General features: G+C 42.7%; 1 protein-coding gene and 1 long non-coding RNA gene across 10 annotated transcripts in view; one reads left to right on the top strand and one right to left on the bottom strand.

Moving 5' to 3' along the window:
• SBF2 (SET binding factor 2) overlaps positions 1–5,532 on the top strand; it is a 544,916-nt gene extending 539,384 nt beyond the window's left edge. For all 9 annotated transcript variants that reach the window (XM_063671925.1, XM_063671922.1, XM_054439274.2 and 6 more), the window contains 2 exons: positions 2,702–2,833; positions 3,804–5,532. In XM_063671925.1, the coding sequence (XP_063527995.1) occupies positions 2,702–2,833; positions 3,804–3,902 (231 nt within the window). In that variant the 3' untranslated portion in view covers positions 3,903–5,532. The remainder of the gene's footprint in view (positions 1–2,701; positions 2,834–3,803) is intronic.
• The window catches only part of LOC129007902 (uncharacterized), a 51,067-nt gene that overhangs the window by 25,314 nt on the left and 10,446 nt on the right, over positions 1–15,307 (bottom strand). Inside the window, exon 2 of the long non-coding RNA XR_008492417.2 lies at positions 520–588. This is a non-coding gene — a long non-coding RNA (uncharacterized LOC129007902). The remainder of the gene's footprint in view (positions 1–519; positions 589–15,307) is intronic.

Genomic DNA, 15,307 nt, shown 5'->3' on the forward strand with positions numbered 1-15,307 from the left:
TTAACTCCAGTGATTTGAAGAGAGAGCAATTCCTACCCAAACCTCCAGCAACTCCACACCCTGCATTACTGAGAGCTGCATGGTCTCCTGTGTTCTGACTGCAGGCCTTACTCCACCTTGGAATTGACCACTCAGCCTTGAGGCTGAGGCTTAAACATTTTGATTCTCAATGCATTTATCTATAAAATGGAGTCTGTTAGGAAAAACCTGAACTGTTACTCATGTACAGTGCTTTGGTTGGACCTGCATCTAGAAGACTCCTTCCAAATGAAGACTGTATTTGGGGTCCAGCTTTTCCTCTGCTCAAGGAGTTTCATAACGATTACAGAGTCTTTGTGGGACAATATAGATAATTTATGTTCAAATATACAAATGGAAGCCCTGTTAGGGAGTTATACTCTGAAATCATAGAGCCTACACTGTGTAAAAAAGTTCCATTAAACTTCTAAATATAACATAGGAGAATGTCATAATTTTTCTATAATTTACAATTACATCAAATTATACTTGCATTCTTACCAGTCTTCTGGACTTCTTTAACATGCAAGATAGATACAGTTTTTCCACTTAGCCCTGCTCATACCGTGCCTGAGAGGAGAGACAGAGAAAAGTCTCAGGTCAGAGCTACGGTGTCGGAAGCACCACTTTCTTGCCATGTACACTAGAGAGTGAAATCCACAGATTATGGTGCAATAAGGCTTATTCCCTAGCAGTCTCTTTGACTTTTTTCCTTTTTGCTTTTTTTTTTTTTTTTTTTTGAGACAGAGTCTCGCTCTGTCACCCAGGCTGGAGTGCAGTGGTGCAATCTCGGCTCACTGCAAGCTCCACCTCCTGGGTTCTCGCCATTCTCTGACTCAGCCTCCCGAGTAGCTGGGACTACAGGTGTGTGCCACCACGCCCGGCTAATTTTTTGTATTTTTAGTAGAGACGGGGTTTCACCATGTTAGCCAGGATGGTCTCTATCTCCTGACCTCGTGATCCGCCTGCCTCGGCCTCCCAAAGTGCTGGGATGACTTTTTTCCTTTTTTCTGATTCCAAAAGCCAATATATGCTTACTATGCGACATTCATTCAAACATTTCATACAGATCTCAGAGTCCCCTGTGTAGTCAAATGTTGAGCTATTTATTGTGTTCTTCAAAAATCATTTTATGTCTACATGCTGTTGGCAACTTGATTTTTAAAATGTCTTGAACAGTTTTCCTATATATGAGTTCTATATGAACTCATATAGATCTTCCATATTCTTTTTGAAAAGCTCTATAGTATTCCATTTTATTGATGAATTGTCATTTAATGTATTCACTGCTACACTGAGACAAATATGTCTTTTTCAATGTTTAGCTGATAAAACAAAGCTGGAGGAAACTTCTTCATACATGTTTCTTTGCATGCTTATAGGAGTATTTCTGTAGGACTACTTTATAAAGGTGGGAAATGTGTTTCTTTTTTTTCTTTTTTTTTTTTTTTTGAGATGGACTTTCGCTCTTGTCACCCAGGCTGGAGTGCAATGGTGCAATCTCAGCTCACTGCAACATCTGCCTCCCGGGTTCAAGCAATTCTCCTGCCTCAGCCTCCCCAGTAGCTGGGATTACAGGTGCCTGCCACCATGCCCAGCTAATTTTTGTATTTTTAGTAGAGACGAGGTTTCACCATATTGGTCAGGCTGGTCTCAAACTCCTGACCTCAAGTGATCCACCCACCTTGGCCTCCCAAAGTGTTGAGACTACAGGCGTAAGCCACCGTGCCCGGCCTGGAAAGATGTTTCAATAGGCATAAACATTCTAAATTTTAGTTGATATTGCCAAATTGTTCTCCAAAAAATTTCTAACAAATTATATTCACACTGGCAGTATTTGAGATGATCTAGTACCTTATTGGATATCATCAGCCATTTTTAATATTTCTCAATCCAAAAGTGAAATCTCATTTATTGTCATTTACTTTTCTTTGATTAATGAGGTTGATCATCTTTTCAGATGTTTATAAGTCATTTGTATTTCTCTGTGACTCGCCTGTTGAGATATTTTGAGCATTTTTCTACTAGATCATTTATCTTTTTCTTATCAATTTCTGGGAATTCTGTATATTACTAAACATTAGCCCCCTTTTTATATGTTACATATACTTTTTACAGTTGTTACTTGACTTCTTTTTTTTTTTATTTTTTGAGACAGGGTCTTACTCAGGCTGGAGTGCAGTGGCAGGATCTCAGCTCACTGCAGCGCGACCTCACAGGCTCAAGCAATCCTCCCACCTCAGCCTCCTGGGTAGCTGGAACTATGGGCATGCACCACCACGATTGGCTAATTTTTGTATGTTTTTGTAGAGACAGGGTTTCACCATGTTGCCCAGGCTGGTCTCAAACTCCTGGGCTTAAGTGATCCATCCACCTTGGCCTCTCAAAGTGCTGGGATTACAGGCATAAACCACCATGCCCAGCCTTGATTCTATTTTTTAAGATGTAATACATTTATTTGTTCGATTTTCAAACAGTACATAAGTCTTTCCCCCAATGCTTTCTCCAAGCCACCTAGTTCTTCCTAGAAGCAACAAGTATTATTAATTTTTTGTGTATTCTTCCAGGCATAGTTTAGCATATATAACCAAGGTACAGAGGAAGGTATTCAAATGCAGGTTGAAAAGCCATGCCATTTTCTCTTTCTGTCTCTTATATCTCACTTGTATCCTTTTGGTTCCAGCTGCGCTACTATGACTCAGGTGAGGACACGAGCTGTAAAGGCCACATTGATCTGGCTGAAGTAGAAATGGTACTCCCTGCTGGCCCCAGCATGGGAGCCCCAAAGCACACAAGTGACAAGGCTTTCTTTGATGTAAGTTGATCTTGCTTCTCTTTTCCTGGCTCTGCCTGCGCATCATTCTGTCTGTCTCCAAGCATGATGGAGCCGTCAGAGCAATTGGTGGTGACTACAGATGGAAGACAGACCCCCTTGGCTATGGGAATTGTTCCAGAGCTTGAACTCAGCATTATTGACCCCCAAGGCTATCCTCTCTTCCTGTCTGTATGTCTCAGAAAAGCTGCATACTGCTTTGTGCAAAAGGAGTCCAGCCGCACATGGAAACAGATGAACTTCTTGTTAAACGTTGTTAGTTATTTCAGTCACCACCTGCTTTCAAGAACAGATGCTATTTCCCTAGTATTCAGTGGTCTTCATGCTTGACTACCCACTAAAGACTGTCCTTAGTCACACATGATAAGTATCTACCCTAACATCTTCAGCAGCCCTTAGGTAGGCCATGGGGCACTTTATAGGCCACATAATAGAAGGAGATTTATGTAGTCCCTGCAGTCAAGCAGGGCTTTATAAAGAGGATAGGTCATCCTCTATGGCCCTACTCAGGCCATGAGACCGTTTTCCTGACAGTGGGCTTCCAATATGGCTCCAACTGAAGAAAGGGGACACAAAGGCCAACTTTATGGTATGGATGAATCTCAGGCATCCCCCTGGAGCACAAGGAGCTCCCTCACCTTTAGTGCATTGGTGCAGTGCATGGGAGAGGTTAAAGGCACCATTCATTGCTGACCCTTCCTCCTTAGTCAAAGAAGACACTAAGAAAATGCAAAATAAGGTGCTCCCAGTACCCTTCTATCAACATCCCCTATGACTCTAGAGACCAGAAAAGTAAAGGCAGTAACAGTATGGTAGTTGAGGAAGAAAAATTCATACAGAGGTTCTGGGGCAGTATGGAAAAGAAAGGTCACAGGGACTGATTTACCACTTACCCAAATCCATAAAACAGCCCTGCCCTTCATCTCTGGTTTGCTGTCATTTGGTTTTGTAGCTCAAGACCAGCAAACGTGTGTATAACTTCTGCGCCCAGGATGGACAGAGTGCCCAGCAATGGATGGACAAGATCCAGAGCTGTATCTCTGATGCCTGATGCCCATGGTCAACCCACGCAGAAGAAACAGAAGAACTCATGCTGCCAGATAGAAAAAAAAGCATGGATCCTTGAGGAACTGACAACAAGTTATCCCAGGGCCTGAGGTTCTCCTGCCCAGTCCCCTTTTGCAGGGGTTGCTGTATCTACTTAACCTGAATAGGTGTTTCACACCAGGTCTGGTCAACAGCCCCATGCACTCCCTGTATCTTGCACTAAATTTTTCTAACAGGGTCTTAGTGGTTAATGATCAGAAGATGTCTCCTGAGCCAACTGTGAACCTCACCCAGGCAAAATGGCTACCACCTACTTGGGTCCTTCTTCATGAAAGCTAGAGATCCTTTTTTGTTCTCCGAGGTCATAATTTCCTTGGAGACCTGTTTAACAAGCAAAAATCAAAACCCTCCAAGATTGTCTCATATTCTACCTAGACTAGGTTTCCTATGAGAGGCATCTACTTGTACTGCCTGACCTTTGAGATGCTCAGTTCTCTGGTGCTGCCAAAAGGTGCTTCCATGGTCCGTGCTCTGCCAGTGGGGTTCACAACAAGAGATGTCATTGTTCAGTAGCAGGCAAAGAGGGAGCACACAGCATTATTCTGATGGAAAAAGATTATCCAGGGAATGGTGCAACAATGACCAGCCCAATGCAGGAAAACACTACTTCCAAAACATTGAATTCTCTAGACCAGAGGCACTCTGAGGATTCAGGGCCTTGTGTTCTTACGTATCTTCTGCTTCCTGACAGTTTATTTTTCAAAATAACATGCAAAAAAAGCTGAATGCACTAACTCACAAAACAAACACTTGCACTGAATTCCCAATGAAGTGAAGATGTTGGAAAGACAGAGGCCAGCTATTTAGGACCACACACACCTGTGACAAGGGCTGTGTTGACCACAGTCACACTGTGGCATGACTGGATACCCAAACTACACTTCTACACATGAAAAGTGAGAACTGTCTTTAGATTTTCTTTACTTTGATAACTTGTGTTTGTTTAGCTTAAGACCCAAGAAATGCTGTTTGCTCATGGTAAACAGAAACAGCATCTTTGCTACAACCACTGACACCAGCTGGCGTCATAGGTAGCTAGATCATTGCATTTGTTTTGAAATGTTAATATGTTAAATACTAAACTAATATTTCAAAAATGTGTATATATGATTTCTATATCCTTGTTTTTCAGATAGCCTGCTTATAATTTAATATAAATTAACTGATGCATTCATAAGATTTCAATAATGAAATGGTTCCCTTTTAAAAAATAAAAATACTTTGTAGATTAAAAATAAATCAGAATTTCAAATTTAAAATTGTCTACACACTAGGAAATAGAACTGTGTTAATATATAAGAAATTTGGGGATAATTAAGAATGAAGGACTTTTCTATCATTTCCATTTTATAAATTGCCACCTGTGAAAATGGTTTTTGCACATTATTTGTATTTTTCTTTGTATATGAAATAATTTTTTGTACTTTGTAAAATATGGAGCCCATTGTACCTTCAGCTATTTGAGACTATACACAGTGCTTCTTTTGTAACTGGATTACTTTAACTTTCGTGAAGGCATTACATTGCCTCACATTCACTAACCACCTTGAATTAAATTTATTTCTTAAGAAAAAGCATCCCTCATTTACTGTGAACTAAAGTTCATTCTGTAGTGCACAGCATTCAGGAGGGTAACACTCAAGATTCATACATGGGACTAAAGGTTCAAGAATAAAACAAAGCATGACCCACTTTGTTCCTTCATTCTCCTAATGTCATCACTGCCCTTTGCTGAAGAAGTAACCAGGGATACTGGACATGTTAGCATGAGCTTCTGGGTTCCAGACACACTTCGGCAGAGTTTAAGTAAGAGACTTGAGGCCAAGATTCTCACATGTGCTGCCACTCCTACCACTGTCTCTAATAAGCTGTTTGAAATTGCTTAAGTCCCTTACCTATTCTGGGTCCATTCCACCACCCAGAGTATATGGTAATTTGTGAAAATTGTAGGCATGAGACATTGAAGTCTGTTTGAGCAGCAGATTTTTCTGCTTCAGGGAATTTTTTTTTTTTTTTTTTTTTTTTTTTTTTGAGACAGAGTCTCACTCTGTTGCCCAGGCTCTGGAGTTCTGGAGTGCAGTGGTGCAATCTCGGCTCACTGCAAGCTCCACCTCCTGGGTTCACACCATTCTCCTGCCTCAGCCTCCCAAGTAGCTGGGACTACAGGTGCCCGCCACCACGCCCAGCTAATTTTTTGTATTTTTAGTAGAGATGGGATTTCACCGTGTTCGCCAGAATGGTCTCAATCTCCTGATCTTGTGATCCACCCTCCTCGGCCTCGCAAACAGGGAATTGTTAAACAGTACAAATGATGAGTGATTTCAGTTCTAGACAATACTTCCTTGGTTAAGCCCATGAGTTAACCTCATATAGCCAACAGAGAATGCAAGTTTTCATCTCAGGGCTGAGCCTTTAAGTTCTTTGACATCCAGAGTCCTCTGAGCCAAGCAAGAGGACCCCAAATAGCCACTGAGGCTCAAGGTGAGATAGCGACATATCCCCTTGAGCTTTCGGTTCCCCTCAGTCTCAAGAGCATGATCTAGCCAAGGGCCCTCAAGCCTTTCCTCGGTCCTAGGCCTCTCAACAGCTACCATTACACATTGCTGTGTCCCTGAGATTCAGTCAGGAGGGAAACAGCTGGGATTAGGGGTTGAGTAGAAGCTGTGTTCACAGTGTCAGTATCTGGATGCCCTTCATTCCTCAGGTCTTAACTGTGAAAGGGGAGAATACTGGGTTCTGTAAATAAAAATAAAATTCTAAGCCCCCAGATGACTGAATGGACCCCTTCTCAGCCAATGGGGTTCCAAAGAAACCTGAAAAACGAGTTCCAGCCATGATGCTGGGGCAAGGAGGCAGACATGCCTCATTATACCCTCTCCCTTTTGGAGTTTAGACACAACAGACCAGCATTAACATTAAAACAGATCTTAAGACTGACAAAATAGACTGTCACAATAAAATACCAAATTCCAACCTGACACTAGTATAGCATCACATAACAGATAGCAAGCCCTGAAGGAAATCAAAGCTTTTTAAATCCCAAAATACATTCCTTTTACATATTTTGAAATGTCTCTGCAAAGCTGTATCTTGTGGTGGGGGGAGGAGATTTACATTCTGTAGAGGATCCCTTTCCCTTCCCAGGTGTGTTTCTGATCCTGAAGAGATTAGCTAAGAGTCTAGTACCTTTTATTAAAGGTCTGAATAGGAAATATTTGCTATCTGTTGCCTCTAAGGGCAGCCACCTATGAGACTTCATCTACATAAGAACCTAGGTCTCTATAACCCCTTATCTTAACCCAGACTCTCCTTTCAATTAATTTCAGCCTTTTAGATAATAACTCTTTCAACCAATTGCCGATCAGAAAATCTTTGAATCTACCTGTGACCTGTAAGCTTCTGCCTTTCCAGGCCAAACCAATGTATACTTCACATGTATTGGCTGATGTCTTATGTCTCCCTAAAACATATAAAAACAAGAGCCTTTAACCCAACTACCTTGGGCTTGTATTCTCAGGACCTCCTGAGGCTGTGTCCTGGGTCATGATCCTTAACCTTGAAAAAATAAATCTCTAAACTGATTGAGACCTGTCTCATGCTTTTTTGCTTTACAGTTCCAAGGGAGAAAGACCAGGGCTTGGCAACCGCAAGAGCCTTAACAGGGCCCTTCCTTCTGTGGTCCCAGTGACAAAACCCTTCTAATATGGGCTCTTGAAAGATGCAAACTCAAAGGAGCACATAGCATAAGTCACTTCCCAACCCCTTTGACCCAAATCCTTTATTCCCACCTCCCAAACCCCTTCACTCTATTGTCTCCACTCCGGAGCTAGAGCTTAAACTGCTAATAACATGGCAGATTTGCTTCTCAAGGGAAACTGACATTTATAGGTATTTAATCAGGGATTCTTGTAAGAGTTACTAAGTAGCCCTATCATCCCATAAAGAATTTCTGAAAGATCCCAAGCTGATAACAGAGAAGTGCCCTCAGCAATGCCAGCCAAAGCTATTAATTAAGCAGTGAATAAAGCAGTGTTGACGAAGAGATAGGGTTTACAGCAGCACCATCAGACATATATAATGCAGGCCACATAGATAGATACCTTTAAGTTAAAAAAAAAAAGACATTAATTTTAATATATTTGTTTTTACCATATATTTACTCCAATATATCAAAAATATTTTAATGAGTAAACAATACCAAAAAAATTAATGAAATATATTCCTTGTTCATACTAAATCCTCAAAATCTAGTGTGTATTTTATACTTACAGCACATCTGAGTTTGGACTAATATTTTTTTTCAGAGGCCATTTCTGATAAAACAAATGCATGTCATGTTTCTATAACAGTTCTCCAACATCAACTGGACATCCAACAATTCACTTCAAGTCTGACACTAACTCCCCGGATTTAGCATAGACTCCACAAGTTCAGGTCTGTCCCCAAGACTGCCCTCACTTCAAACACTAGTTGCAAGTTCCAAGAGCCACCAGAACTTCTAACCAACCAGCTATAAATATGAAGATTTCCACAACCCCCTCCTCAGGTTCAGTAATTTGCCAGAACAAATCATATAACTCAGGAAAACACTTTACTTACATTTACCAGCTTATTTCTAAGGGATACACCTCAGGATCAGCCAAAGGGAAGAGATGCACGGTATGGAGGGAGGCAACACACCACCGGCCCAGCATCTGATGTGTTCACCAACCCAGAGGCACTCCTTATCTCATTATTCAAGAGTTTTTACAACCCAATCTCCAGTTACCCTCCCTCCCCCCAGGTTGGGGGTGGCTGAAAGTTCCCACCCTCTATTCACTTGTTTGGTCTTTCAGATGACCAGCCCACATCCTTAACCTAGCAAGGGACCCCACCCTGAATCACCTTGTTAGCATAAACTCAGGTGTTGCAAAGGGCAGTTATGAATAACAAAAGATACTCCTAAAGGGTGGGGTGTGTTAGGAATAACAAACTATCACTTAGGAAATTTCTAGCGTTTTAGACACTGTGCACCAGGAACCCAGAACAAAGAACAAATATATTTTGTACTCTACCACAACTAGCCTTATTTCCACTGCTACCACACTAAACAATGCATATTTACAGCAAATAGCCTGCTCACAGCAGAGCCTGCGGGGGTAGGGAAGAGCTGGGTGGCAAGAGACCTGGCTTCTAGTGCTGGCTTTCTTCTAATGTAATCTATGACCTTGAACAAGTCCCTTAACTTTGCTGGGCTTTGACTTATAAAAATGCAGGACGCAGATGATCTGTTACTTTGTGATTCCAAATATTTACCTTGGCAAGGACTCAGTTTCCAAACTGAGATTTAAAGGATTTGCTGAAAAGTCCAAACCATCTAAATCAGTGCATCTCAAATTGTAATGCATATATGAATCATCTTGTTAAAATGAGATTCTGATTCAGTAGGTTTGGGGTGGGGCTTGACATTCTGCATTTCTAATGAGGACAGTGCTGCTGGTCCAAGGACCACAGCATTGGTCCTTGGTAACAGAATTGTTCTTGGAGCAACAGAAATGTGTCTCAGTCCTCTGAGAAGCAGACACCTGATAGGCAGGAACTCTGGGGAGGCTGGAAGAGCCAAGAAACCATGATGCTGGTGTAATCCTTGTGAAAAAGAAAGGGAAGCAAAGGTGAGTGGAGGAGACTTGGAGTGCATCGCAGTTCTAAGGAAGTTCAGCAAGGCAGATAAGAAGTCCTTGAGCCATCAGGGGAATCCCACATATTCCAAGAATGGGCCATCCTAGGATCCCTGCCATGCTCAATCATTGGCTAGGAGCAATCCATGGGAAGCATGGTTTTGGTGGAAACACAGTAATAGATTTCAGAATATACCAGCTGAGGCCAATAGTCAATGACAGTCCCTGCAGTCAGAGTTCTGAGAGAAATCTTTTCATGGTTGTCAATGTTAAAGTCAGAATCAAAATGGAGTCACTTATGTTTTAAAAAAAAGCAAAACAAAACAAAACAAAAAAGACTAATAAATTGAGCCAGGGAAAGCTATGAAGAGAGAGTACTCATGCATAAATGCCTGGTAACAAAAACTGTCAAAAAAAAAAACTGCAAAAATTGCAACCTTGCACAAAGGCCATTGCAACCTTACACAAAAATTACTCCTTTGAAGGCATCTATCTAGCAACTGCCTGTCCAGCCTTGTATTAGTGTCACCCTTGTTATTGATCCTTGTAGCCAGGATAATTAAAACAATTATGTAATGATCCTCATTTTTGCTTTAAAAAACCTTTGTGTTCCTTTACCTCCCTGAATACACACAGTTTACTATGGTGTTATATAGGTATTCCCATTGCAATGCCCTTGATATAGTTTGGATGTGTGTCCTCACCCAAATTGCACATTGAAATGTAATCCCCAATTGGAGGTGGGTCCTGGTGGGAGCTGATTGGATCATGGGAGTGGATTTCTCATGAATGGTTTAGTACCATCAACTTGGTACTATTCTCATGACAGTGAGTAAGTTCTCCTGAGGTTTAAAAGTGTGTGGCATCTTCCCCCCTCACTTGCTCCTGCTTTGGCCGTGTGACATGAAAGTTCCCGCTTGGCCTTCTACCATGATTGTAAGATTCCAGAGGCCTCCCAAGAAGCAGATGCCACTATGCTTCCTCTACAGCCTTACAGCCTGCAAACCATGAACCAGTTCAACCTCTTATAGTTTTTTTTTTTTTCTTTTTGAGACAGGGTCTTGCTATGACACCCAGACTGTAGTGCAGTGGCGCAATGACAGCTCACTGCAGCCTTGACCTCCTGGGCTCAAGCAATCCTCCCAGCTCAGGCTCCTGAGTAGCTGGGACTACAAGTGTGCTCCACCACGCCCAGCTAATTTTTTTATAGAGACAGGGTCTCAGTATATTGCCCAAGATGGTCTTGAACTCATGGGCTCAAACAGTCCTCCCACCTTGGCCTCCCAAAGTGCTAGGATTCCAGGCATGAGCCACCGCACCTGACGTCAGGTATTTCTTTATAGCAATGCAAGAACAGACTAATACAGCCCTATTAAATAAATATTATTTTCTTTTAGAGAGCCTCTCTGTTATGTAGGGTAACATAAATGGTGTCCAGAAGCAGGACCTGAAAAAGAATATCAGAAGGAATTCGTGACTCTTGGAACCAGTGTGCAATACTCGCCTGAGCCCTTTGAGCGCTCTGTTTCTATGGCTCGCATTTTCTGCCCTGGTGCATTTTCTCTCAGGCCAAGCCTCCCCCTTTTCGGTAGAAGCTCTTGACTTTGAACCGGAGTTGTTGTCTAAGGTAATACCCGAGGTTCACTGCCTCATGCCAAGAAAATTAAGGACACAGACACACACAAGGAGTGAGTTTAAGAGCAGAGGTTTACTAGGCAAAAGAGAAAGAACAGCTAGTTCTGTCCTTCAAGAGAGATGGGCTCCCAAATGGGACTTCCGGCCCACAGTGGAGTGCACCAGATTTTATAGACAGGCTTGAGGAGGTGATGTCTGATTAAACAGGGCCCAAAGATTGCTTGGACCAGGTGTGACATTACATAGTGCCCAGGGAATCTGGCCGCCCCATCCTAATCTTACTATGCAAATGAGGTCTTTGCTTGGCTGGCACCATCTTGTCTGCTCCTTACGGTATGCATGGCTAGCAAAGAGAAGGGAAGATGGAGCTGTCATGTTGGATATGCCTAGCCCCAGGTAGCCTTTACCTATTGGCACAGCTGCTGGCATTCACCCATGCAAACTTCTAGCTTGCTTGTCTATGTCTGCAGCTCAATTTTACAAGCTGCTCTTTGTTAGAAAAGAAAATTATTTGGGAGCTACTTTTCATTAAAAGGAAAACCTTACCGAGGACTTCCTTACCCTATCTGCCTAATTTCTTAACTCCTATATCAACTTTATTCAGGATTTGGTTTAGTTATAAAACCACCTTTAATAAATAACTGTACATTCTCCTGGAATGAGAAAAGGTTTTTTATCTTCTTTGGTTTAAAGACAAGTGTCTTTCTGGATTGAGTACTCTGGTTTCTCCAGAATCCATGTTCTGTCTGCAAGACATGACTTCTCTGGTAAATTTACTTTTGTTTCTTTCTGCATTGTGATGGTTAATACTGATTGTCAACTTGATTAGATTGAAGGATGCAAAGTATTGATCCTGGGTGTGTCTGTGAGGGCATTGCTAAAGGAGATTAACATTTGAGTCAGTGGGCTGTGGAAGGCAGACCCACCCTTAATCTGGGTGGGCACCATCTAATTAGCTGCCAGTGCGGCTAGAATATAAAGCAAGCAGAAAAACGTGAAAAGAGATACTGGCCTAGCCTCCCAGCCTACATACATCTTTCTCCCATGCTGGATGCTTCCTGCCCTTGAACATCAGACTCCAAGTTCTTCAGCTTTGGGACTCAGACTGGCTCTCCTTGCTCCTCGGCTTGCAGACAGCCTATTGTGGGACCTTGTGATCATGTGAGTTAATACTTACTAAACTGCCCTTTATATATATCTATCCTATTAGTTCTGTCCCTCTAGAGAACCCTGACTAATACATGCATGCATAATTTAATTTTTTTCTACATTCCTGGGTTAAAATTTTTGTGAACACTCTTATCTTGGTTTCATTTTGGTTTGGTTACATGAATCTGTAAATGATTTGGCTCCTTTCCCTTGCTTCTTTCTAAATATCTTCTGAGAGCAAAAATAAATATTCTAAATTGCAGGTGCAGGATGGCTATTTAAAAGCCACTAGGACAGTTGTCACTATCTAAAACATGGGTCCAAACTCTTGACATTCTCTGACAGGATTTATAGGATTTTCTTTGCTCTCAAGACATTAATAAGAAATGAAATGGGATTCTCAAATATTAAGGCATGCCAAGGTTTTCTGAGACTCCAGCCAGCTACATATTATGGTCTATTCTCATGAATATATTTAAACTAATGGGCCAGGTGCAGTGGCTCACGCCTGTAATCACAGCAATTTGGGAGGCCGAGGCAGATGGATCACTTGAGCCCAGGGGTTCAAGAACAGCCTGGGCAACATGGCAAAGCCCCATCTCTACAAAAAATAAAAATTAGGCAAGCATGGTGGCATGCACCTGTTGTCCCAGCTTCTTGGGAGGCTGAGGCAGGAGGATCAATTGAGCCCAGGAGGTTGAGGTTGCAGTGAACCATGATCGCACCACTGTACTCCAGGTAGCCCCTCCAGGTAGCCCCACTGTAATTGTGGGGGGCTGGGCAACAGAGTGAGACCCTGTCAAAAACAACAACAACAACAACAAATACTAATGGCAAATCATATCAAGGAAAATTCAGAGCTAAAATGGTCTGACGTGGTGGCTCATGCCTGTAATCCCAGCACCTTGGGAGGCCAAGGCAGGTGGATCACTTGAGGCCAGGAGTTCAAAAAGAGCCTGGCCAATATGGTGAAACCCCATCTCTGCCAAAATTACAAAAATTAGCCAGGCGTGGTGGTGTATGCCTGTAGTCCCGGCTACTTGGTAGGGTGAGGCACAAGAATCACTTGAACCTAGGAGGCGGAGTTTGCAATGAGCTGAGTTCATGCCACTGTACTCCAGCCTGGGTGAAGGAGCAAGACTCTGTCTCAAAAAAATAAAAATAAAAAAATAAGAGTCATAATTTGAACTCTCTAAAATATACTACAACTATACTGTTAACATCACAGTCTACCCCTTGTGCCACACAGATCTTTACTCTCCACTAGGTTCAGGGAGAAGTTCCTCCCCATTTTCCTTGAGCCTCTATTCCCAAGGGGAACTCAGAAGAAAGCAGGAGGTCTGTGGGACTAACTACGGCCCTACCAATGAAGTTAATCTTGGAGTCATAACTGGCCTTCATTCTCTCCCACGTCCACTATCTATTCCGAATTCTCCCCACCCTCAACAACCTCCTCAGATATTGGTGGCTTACCTGGTGGTGTGAGCCAAACCTTTATTCTAGGGGTGAGAGGAGGGGGAGGGAAGGGGATAAATGCTAAATAATCAAACCCTTCTCAGGGTTGCTGCACATCCTTTCACAATTACAGTGGGGCTACCTGGAGGTGCACAGTGGATCACATGGGCTCCACACACATTCCTCCTGCCCTCATTATGCAGAAGCAGCCTTGCCCCTTCCTGTTGATCAGGGTCAGTTATCCCTGCCAGTATGATGACTCTTCTTCTTGTCTGCTGGTTTCTGAGCACGAAGAATCCCAAGTGCCCTGCGGCAGCCACAAACCTTAGTTTCAATAGGACCCTTGCTATCATAGTGTCCCCCAGTTAAGTGCTGTGCTGTGTGGAATTCCATGCCTTTGGATCAGGCATTCTGTACATCCCTGGAAAGTGATGCTAATTAAGGGTCTGTGGTGAGGAAAGGCAAACCCATGCCCAGAATAAGTCTCTATCCCTGTAGAGATGAACCATTGGCCCTTCCAGAATGGAAAGGGCCTGATGCAGTTGACTTGCCCCAAGTGATGAGTTGGTCTCAAGGAATAGTGCCATTTCAGGGGCTCAGCATTGGCCTCTCTTGCTGACATACTGGACATTCGAAGGCCCCTAGACTCTTCTGCCATATCACATCACAGTGATCTCCAAAAGGCCTCTTAAAGAGGGGCCATGATGATGCTTTGAGCTCCAAGTGTTAATGTCAGCTCAAACTCTGCATCTGCTACTCCTCAAAATGTCTTGTTATCCCCATTTCTCTAGTGAATGATTACCTAAATGGCCATAGGTCCCTTTGGGGGAAAAAATGAAGGAATCACTGTGACACATACTTGCTGCAGTTCTACAAGGTCCTTCCTCTTAGAGAGCTGGCCACCTCTTTAGTCAATGGTTCTCAAACCTAAGCTAATTTTCAGATATGGAACCATTCATTTCTAAGGGAAGCACCTGTGAGGGACAACGGGAAGGGAGGCCAGAGAGGTTGGGAGGGCTATCAGACCATGATGGGGGTGGACCGCTGTGAAAGAGAGAGGGAAGGAAGGAACAAATATGTTGAATAAATTGTAAACATCTGGTGCATACTGGGCACTGAGCGGCTCCCAAGGAATCTCTGGATGAATACAGTACAGCTCAGCCCCCAAAGAACTCACAACCTAAAGTAGACCTAGACTATTTGCTATAAGCAGAATAACCCCCTTCTCTGAAGATGTCCATGTTGTAATCCCTGGAACTTGTGAATATGTCATCTTACATGACAAAGGGGAATTAAGGTTGCATATGAAATTAAGGTTGCTGACCGAGACATTATCCTGGATCGGTCCAATGTCATCACAAGGGTCCTTATAAGTGGAAGTGGGAGGCAGAAGCAAATGTCAGAGAAAGACCCAATAGGAAACTCAATGGGAGAAAGACTTAATGAGCCGTTC

Source organism: Pongo pygmaeus, chromosome 9, assembly GCF_028885625.2.
Source record: "Pongo pygmaeus isolate AG05252 chromosome 9, NHGRI_mPonPyg2-v2.0_pri, whole genome shotgun sequence".
Taxonomy (NCBI): Eukaryota; Metazoa; Chordata; class Mammalia; order Primates; family Hominidae; genus Pongo; species Pongo pygmaeus.